Below are 8818 nucleotides of genomic sequence, written 5' to 3' on the forward strand. Positions count from 1 at the left end.
AGAGAAACGTCAGAAAGAAATACTGGTTGTAAATCTTTCTTTTTGTAAGGTTTATCGTAACTAGACGACTTCCCAAAACCTTTCACTTTTTCTTGCATATTTTGTTGCATTACACAGATACATTAATAACAACGAATACATTGACAGCAGAAATTAAAAATCATGCACAAGTCTCAAATGGTTTAAATTAATAAAAAATCAAAATATATATCATTACTAGTTTCCAATTCCAGAGAATTCTTTGCCAATGACATTAAATTTTGTTTTCTAGTGATTCATGATGTACGTTTTTAACATATTTCTTTCAACCTAGCAACTAGTAAAATAAAAAGTATTATTCATCTTTGACATGTCAGGTTACCAGTAACATACCGCTACGTAAGTTGTAATTTAGTTTCATCTCGCAAAATCTATTCTGTGACTAGATTCTGAATTTAGGATCAGATAACCGCATCGAATAAACATTTAAACATATAACACATTAGCATAACTTATTAGAAAAATAAAACATTCGGAAATTTAAATTTTAACACGTCTACTGTGGCAGAGAATCTCAGTCTCCTTAAAGTTATCAAGTCATAGATCTATCAAATGTTGACCTCTGGGATCCTTTCAAAAACTAAATGAAGCTAGACAGATTGCCTAGTTGATTATAAGTATGCGGTTATTGTAAAAAAAATGTGCCAAGCATTGTAATTAAGAGTGCAGTAGAATTCGTTTTACCATATAGACGTTAGCATGGAAGCGACTATAGCCGGAATAGGCGTTAGCCAAACTGATCAAGCCAATGTAATTACCTCTAGGAACTAATTTTAAAATAATTTTAAAATAAAACCCAGTTTAAGTTTAGGCTTATAGAAAACGTTTAAAATAAACATTGAAGATAATACAATTTTTTTTTATAAACGTTTATTTCTAGCTATAATACTATTACAAAGTACCATTATCCTTATATTTTATATAAAGCTAAATTACATCATCAAGTATTCGTATGAACACACACTTATATAGCCTATTTATATCTATTAATATATATATATATATATATATATATATATATATATATATATATATATATATATATATATATATATATATATAATTTTATCTTGCAGAATACTTAGGATTGGTTAATGACAGTTAAAAGCACGTGCGAAAGAACATATTCTATGACTAGAATACTGACTAAACTCGCGTGACTATTCAGTTCTTCTTCTTCTTCGTTCTTAAATTTAGTGTTGGATGAGTCAGCACAACTAGTATACGCATCAACTGGTTATGCGTCAATGAGGCAATTGACTCCGATTTCAGCCTGTTTTTGTTTTTGGATTTGCTTTCAAACCAAGAACAAGCAGCTGTTTAATTTTAGGGTTGTCACTCCTAGAAGTGTGGCTGTCCCCAGCCAAAGATCCTCATCTGCCCGAGGGTTCGAACTCGAGACTTATTGGTTAGGCAGCTATGAGCTTTACCGACTCGACCACGTCGAACCCCTAGCTATTCAATTAGATATTAAAGGTCATATCAAATATGGGCTAGAATTATATTAATGTTTCAAATTTTTAAAACTTCGATGTATTTTATAGCCAGATATCAAAGACCAGAATAAAATGCTGTTGGGATCAGTGAGGTTCAGTTTGCTACTAATTGTTACAGGTAAGTGGTCACCTAAAAACAATCAGTTTGCTACTAATTATTACAGGTAAGTGGTCACCTAAAAACAATCAGTTTGCTACTAATTATTACAGGTAAGTGGCGTCCTAAAAACAATCTGCAAAAGTAAGCTTAAAAACAGTATACAATAAAGCAGGAGTGAGCTTCACTAAACTTCTCGTATATATTAATATAACGATAAGGGTTGGATTAGTACTATTGAAAATTACGTTTCAGTGGCGTAGCTAGGATTTTTGGGCCCCTATGCAAAAAGTGTTAGTGGGCTCCTCAGAGGCGTAGCGACCCTTCCCGGCGACCGGGGACAAACTTGCGATTTGCACCCCCCCCCCTTCAAACTTTCGAAAAAGGGCCCCTATTTGCCTTGGGCCCCTATGCCTTGCTTACGCTAGCTTTACGGTAGCTACGCCACTGTCACGTTTGTGAAAAACCGCTCGCTTTTTGATAGAACGATTAGAGGCGAGAATATACTACTCTAAAATACACGAGAGGAAATTATCAACTTCTTATGTTTCCTATTGAGAAATCGGAAATAGCGTAAAGTTGATCACTTAAAATTTAGCAAACCAGTTCATTAGAACGCTCTTACACCTATGTATGAAATTTCGTCCAATTAACGAAAACGGCATTTTATAAACTGGAAATAGTAAAAGTAATTCAAGCAGAAGGTCTTATACTAATTCATCAATTTCGTTTAATGAGAGAGTAATCAAGTTGTCATATAGACACGCAAAAAGAATAAAAAAACACTTCTCTTTTACATGAAATCGCTCAAAATTTATTGTAAGCCCGCATATATAATCTTATACTAAGAATTATTTTTCTTTTGAGAAACCGGAAGTAGAGTAAGTGCACCTTTCGGTTGCCGTCAAATCGCTCAAAGTTGAAAGAAAACTACAACCGTGAAACAACGTTTATATGCGAATTTAGTCAACCTAACTGAAACAATACTCAAGTTATTGTGTTTGCTGGAGGGCAGAAACTATCTTTAGAGGTGCTAGAGGGCAGAAACTATCTTTAGAGGTGCTAGAGAGCAGACACTATCTTTAGAGGTGCTAGAGGACAGAAACTATCTTTAGAGGTGCTAGAGGGCAGAAACTATCTTTAGAGGTGCTAGAGGACAGAAACTATCTTTAGAGGTGCTAGACGGCAGAAACTATCTTTAGAGGTGCTAGAGGGCAGAAACTATCTTTAGAGGTGCTAGAGGGCAGAAAGTGAGGAAGTCAAAGTAGAAGATGGCTGCATGACCTAAGGCCGCAAAATGAGCCAGGGCATCAGTAGACGTGGATTTATGGTATGGCGTTATGAAAGCCAAAAATGATGCCCTAAAAAATCCAACGGAGTTGTGGGATAGATTAAAAAATAGTTTTACTTTACAGTTATCACAGCCTATAACACCGCGGGTGCCCCAATGCTTTTTATCCGAAAACTAATTGTCCAAATCCAGTTACTAAGTGCCAACAATCTAAATGTATTATTGTAAAACCACCAATATTCGGCACTACTTGTCGAACTTAAATGCTAAATATTAAATTAGTAATGCAAGATTACCAGCTTAATTAATGACCAACATCACACGTTACATTTTTTGTCTTTCAAATATCACTCAACTGATTCCAAATTATTTGTTTTAAATTACTAAATATTTTTAGGATTACCCCACGATGTGACGTCACTTATTTCGCCCGAATTTCAAGACCGAAATGGCATCATTGCTTCCATAGATGGCTACATACCACGGTGCCCAGGGTGTGTTGTGTTTGGTAAGGACGATCTTTTAGTCTACGGCAGCATGCACGTACCACAAGACAAGATGCACCTCATGGACAATGCCTACTTCATTACCGAGGTTTGCGGCTTCGACATGGATTGTAGCGAATATGAATATCCTTGGATGTCGGTAATTCAATGCATTTTATTTCTTACCACTATTCCTTACAGATAGTAGCTGGATTATTTGTGTATTGATATTCTTATGATGATTACATTCTTGCTGTATCAGACGGTGTGGTTAGATGGTAGGCTTCACGACTTATGACCAGAAATAATCGAGTTTGGATACAGGGCTTGGTTCTGTAAGAGGTGAACTTGCCTCATAGCTGAATAACTTTACGGAGTAAAGGCGTGTGGGCTTAGTGTTTGTACACACTAAATCCCTGTATGTTAAGGTCATTTAAACAGATAAACTCTACATCATGTGCATTGGGCACGACGTGAAATTATAATGACGATACTCAGATTTTGATAATTAAATATGTGTGTGTAAATAAATTGAAAAAAGAACAACAACAACCACGCATGAACAATTTACAACCACGCAACTGTGGGAGTGTTGAGCCGGGGGGTCGGTTTCAATTTGAAGTGTTGCTCATTCTATTCTTTCGCCCAGTGGTGCTTTTTCCACCCGGAGTTTACCAAGGGCTGTGACTCCGTCAAGAGGACCTATGAACACGAATGCTACTGCCAAGATGCTGAACCCAAGCGCTGGTACGCCTACCTCCATGGCGTGCTTTTCGAGCGGACTGACATGACCATCAGATTCTTCTTTGAGCCCGACGCTGAGAACGGAATATGGGAGTACAGACCACCGTTAATTGCGAACTCGACTCTAAAAATACAGGATCTAATTGGTACGTCTACTAACAGCAAGATATGTAGCTATTGTATTTTATACACATCATTCCATTGAAATATAGCGATGCCTTGGTTAATAATTTTTTAAAAGTATACGGTATGTATATATACAGTGGCGTAGCGAGGTCGGGTGTCACCCGGTGCGGCACTTAATGGTGTCACCCCCCAGAGGCGTAGCGACCCTTCCCGGGGACAAATTTTCGATTTGCACCCCCTTCCCCCCTCAAGTTTTCGATTTGCACCCCCCCCCCTCAAACTTTCGATTTGAACCCCCCCCCCTCAAGTTTTTCTCTATATATGTTGCTATTTTTTTGCCTTGGTGTCACCCCCCTAAATGGTGTCACCCGGTGCGGTCCGCACCCCCCGCCCCCCCTCGCTACGCCCCTGTATATATATATATATATATATATATATATATATATATATATATATATATATATATATATATATATATATAAATGATTTATTACATGTTATGTGTAAGTTCCGAGAGATAAAGTTTCATGGAAACTACATGAAATGATATAATGGAAAAATACTGTATTTTTACAGATCGTGGACACATTGTGTTCGACCGCAAAGTTTCTGATGCTAGAAGATCAACTAACCGGTCTACTTGCCGGACATCAGGTGAGTAGTTTGAGTCAAATGTCCATCCTTATTTTTCCGCATGAACCGCAGAGCCATCATGAGAAATGACAGTTGAGTTTAAAATTAGAAATGGAGTATTTTATGATTTGATATTATTATTGTTCAAAACAATTCTATTGTCAATTGTTTAAAGCAGGCAGGTTATTATTTCACTATGAATTTTAGTTTCTTGCAGAATGAGTTGACCACTTAACTTCCAAAACTTGATCAACCACTAATTTATCATCTCTGTACAGATTTTTCACTTCAGATGACCTCAGTGGCCATAATCTTAGCAATCGTTGGTTTGGTCACGTGATAGGATTAAATACACCTGTTGGCCAGAATTGGATTTGATCCGACGATGAGAAAGAAATACCACGACAACACACCTTTAGTCAACTTACCCAAGGTTACACTGCTCACACGCGATTTATTTTTAGAATTTTAGCCACCATTTTGTTTTCTTACATTTTCTATCAGCTTGTTCGCATTATTTTAAGTAGGATGCAGCAAAACATGCCTAAACACCAGTACGAACGATTTAAGTCGAAGGTTGTAGGGGATTGAAATACATTTTATAGCATATGAATCTATTAACACTGCGAATAAATTCAATTCAAGGTAATTTAAAACATGTAGGTAGATAAATAAAGAAGACAATTTTAAACATGTAAATACAATAGTTTCTTAAAGCATGTCTGTTGTTAGTTGTGTATTCATATATATTAATTAAAGTTGAGAACATATTTGTATTATCAAATACCCCTTTTTGTTTTTAATATTCTCCAACCCCGATTAACTAACGCAAATAAATCGTATCCACGATTTTAGAAGCTTTAATGATGTAAATAACCGTCATAACATTTCCTCCAGAATTTTATGGAAACATTAAGATATTTTCAAACTTTTTACAAAGAGAACATTATCATTGATGAGAATTTTAAATTGAGGACGGCTTAGGAGTCGATAAAGCTCATTGTTGCTAAACCGAAAAGTCTCGAGTTCGAACCCTACGGCAGATGAGGCTCGTTAGCTGGGGACAGCCACTCTTCTAGGAGAGAGAATTCCAAAATCAAACAACTGCTGCCTTGTAGTTTGTTCTTGGTTGGACAAAGGCTATGGAAGTCTCAATGGCGCATAACAAGCTGACACGTAATCCTTAATTGTGATGGAGGCGTGGTCGAGTGGGCAAAGTTCATGGTTGATAAATTCGAAAAAAAAAGTCTTGAGTTCGCTTCCAATACTAAAAATTAAGAACGAAGAAGAAGAACATTCCCCCCCCCCTGACACTGTATGTTATAGCACTCCAATTTGAACTGAAGGGGGACATGGGCCTATAAATTAGTATGAGGTTCATTATTTTTTAAAATCATTTCTTTTTTTTTAAGTTAAACATACATAACGGCGAGGTGAAAAATAAAAAAAAAAAAATCAAGCAAACGCAAAAAGCAAATAAATTAATAAATAAAAGTAATGCAACTTACGTTTTGCTTTCTGGCAAATTTTAAAATGCTTAAGCAAGCCACCAAGTATATTCTCGAAATATTTTTCATTATTGTTGCGCTTTGCCATCAAAGTAAATGTGATTGACTCAATTTTGTCACTTTGAATAGAAGACAATCTCAATGAAATTTGATTTGATTTTAAAATACATACATATGTATATATATATATATATATATATATATAATACGTATATGTATATATTTTTTTTAAGTTGTCGTATATGTATATAATTACATATACATGTATAGGCGTTTATATATATATATATATATATATATATATATATATATATATATATATATATATATATATATATATATATATATGTATGCTATATGTAAAGGATATATAAATAGGCTATATATATATATATAGGCCTATATAAATTTATATATATATATATATATATATATATATATATATATATATATATATATATATATATATATATATATATATATAAGCTCTATATATGGTCACAGGCCAAATATCTCAGCATGATTAAAAACCAAACGTGGATCGTGTGACGTACATTTACAATAAACGACAGCGGCCATTGTTTAAATATTTTATTGTGTGTCACTGTCTCTGTTTCTATAAAAGATGTTTACAGTCTGTGTTTGTGTAAAAGATGTTTACTGGCTGTGTTGCTATAAAAGATATTTACTGTCTGTGTTTGTATAAAGGATGTTTACTGTCTGTGTTGCTATAAAAGATGTTTACAGTCTGTGTTTGTGTAAAAGATGTTTACTGGCTGTGTTGCTATAAAAGATATTTACTGTCTGTGTTTGTATAAAGGATGTTTACTGTCTGTGTTGCTATAAAAGATGTTTACTGTCTGTGTTGCTATAAAAGATGTTTACTGTCTGTGTTGCTATAAAAGATGTTTACTGTCTGTGTTTGTATAAAGGATGTTTACTGTCTGTGTTGCTATAAAAGATGTTTACAGTCTGTGTTTGTATAAAAGATGTTTACTGTCTGTGTTTGTATAAAAGATGTTTACTGTCTGTGTTTGTATAAAGGATGTTTACTGTCTGTGTTGCTATAAAAGATGTTTACAGTCTGTGTTTGTATAAAAGATGTTTACTGTCTGTGTTTGTATAAAAGATGTTTACTGTCTGTGTTTGTATAAAGGATGTTTACTGTCTGTGTTGCTATAAAAGATGTTTACAGTCTGTGTTTGTATAAAAGATGTTTACTGTCTGTGTTTGTATAAAGGATGTTTACTGTCTGTGTTGCTATAAAAGATGTTTACAGTCTGTGTTTGTATAAAAGATGTTTACTGTCTGTGCTTGTATACGGGATGTATTAGCTGGATTGCCTTTGTAAAGCGCTGCTCAAGACAAATGTTAACTCAGGATATGTTAGCTGTATAAAGGGAAAAAAATTGTTACTGCCAGTTACTCTCAGTTCAAGCAGATAACGCATTTAACATCATAACATGGCGAATCTACCTTCAGTTCAAGCAGATAACACATTTAACATCATAACATGGCGAATCTACCTTCAGTACAAGCAGATAACATAGTTTTAACATCATAACATGGCGAATCTGCTTCAATAGTTATTTCCTCCTCAAAATTACTTGCCGAAACAAAAGCAAACGCTGACAATAATAAACTGAACGTGTAATTATTCAACTCACCCGGAATATACACTAACAAAAGACGTCTTGTTTAAGTTGAATTTTATCATGGATGAAAGCCTCATTAAAATCTAAATAAATAATAAATTAACATTATTTTAGGGGTAGAAACATTCAAGTAATTGACATTGTTTTTACAAAAAATATCAAACAGATCGAAGAAGCCTTTTATTATATTTAGGAACTGTTCACGGCACATAAATCAGCACTACAGTAGGTAATTTTACTAGGTGGGTTTGCAATAATTAAGAGTAGACAGGTAGCAGACCATGTAGTGGACACAATAATCAGCACTAACGAAAAATGGATGAGAAATAATAATAGGATAAATTTACGCCAGGCTCCGAGTTTAAAATAAAACAAAACAAGATAATACAATTTTTATCACTGGTTTATCTATCTTAAATCCGAGATAGATCTATCATTTGTCCTTGAGATCATTTGTCCTGAGACCATTTGTCCTGAGACCATTTGTCCTGAGATCATTTGTCCTGAGATCATTTGTCCTGAGACCATTTGTCCTGAGATCATTTGTCCTGAGATCATTTGTCCTGAGATCATTTGTCCTGAGACCATTTGTCCTGAGATCATTTGTCCTGAGATCATTTGTCCTGAGATCATTTGTCCTGAGATCATTTGTCCTGAGATCATTTTTCCTGAGATCATTTGTCCGTGAGATATTTTGTCTGAGATATTTTGTCTCAGACCATTTTTCCTAAGATCATTTGTCCT

The 8818-nt window shown here is 34.6% G+C and overlaps 1 protein-coding gene across 1 annotated transcript; it reads left to right on the forward strand.

Annotated features, from left to right (window-relative positions):
- The first annotated feature begins 356 nt into the window (after window positions 1–356).
- LOC131955970 (uncharacterized) lies at window positions 357–5669 on the forward strand. The gene is made up of 6 exons (XM_059320305.1): window positions 357–378; window positions 1584–1653; window positions 3321–3568; window positions 4058–4298; window positions 4855–4932; window positions 5190–5669. The coding sequence occupies exons 2-6, from the start codon at window positions 1608–1610 to the stop codon at window positions 5249–5251; spliced, it is 675 nt and encodes a 224-aa protein (XP_059176288.1). The 5' UTR covers window positions 357–378; window positions 1584–1607; the 3' UTR covers window positions 5252–5669.
- Window positions 5670–8818: the final 3149 nt, after the last annotated feature.

Source organism: Physella acuta, unplaced genomic scaffold, assembly GCF_028476545.2.
Source record: "Physella acuta isolate Inbredline_101_S28 unplaced genomic scaffold, ASM2847654v3 ptg001119l, whole genome shotgun sequence".
NCBI lineage: Eukaryota > Metazoa > Mollusca > Gastropoda > Physidae > Physella > Physella acuta.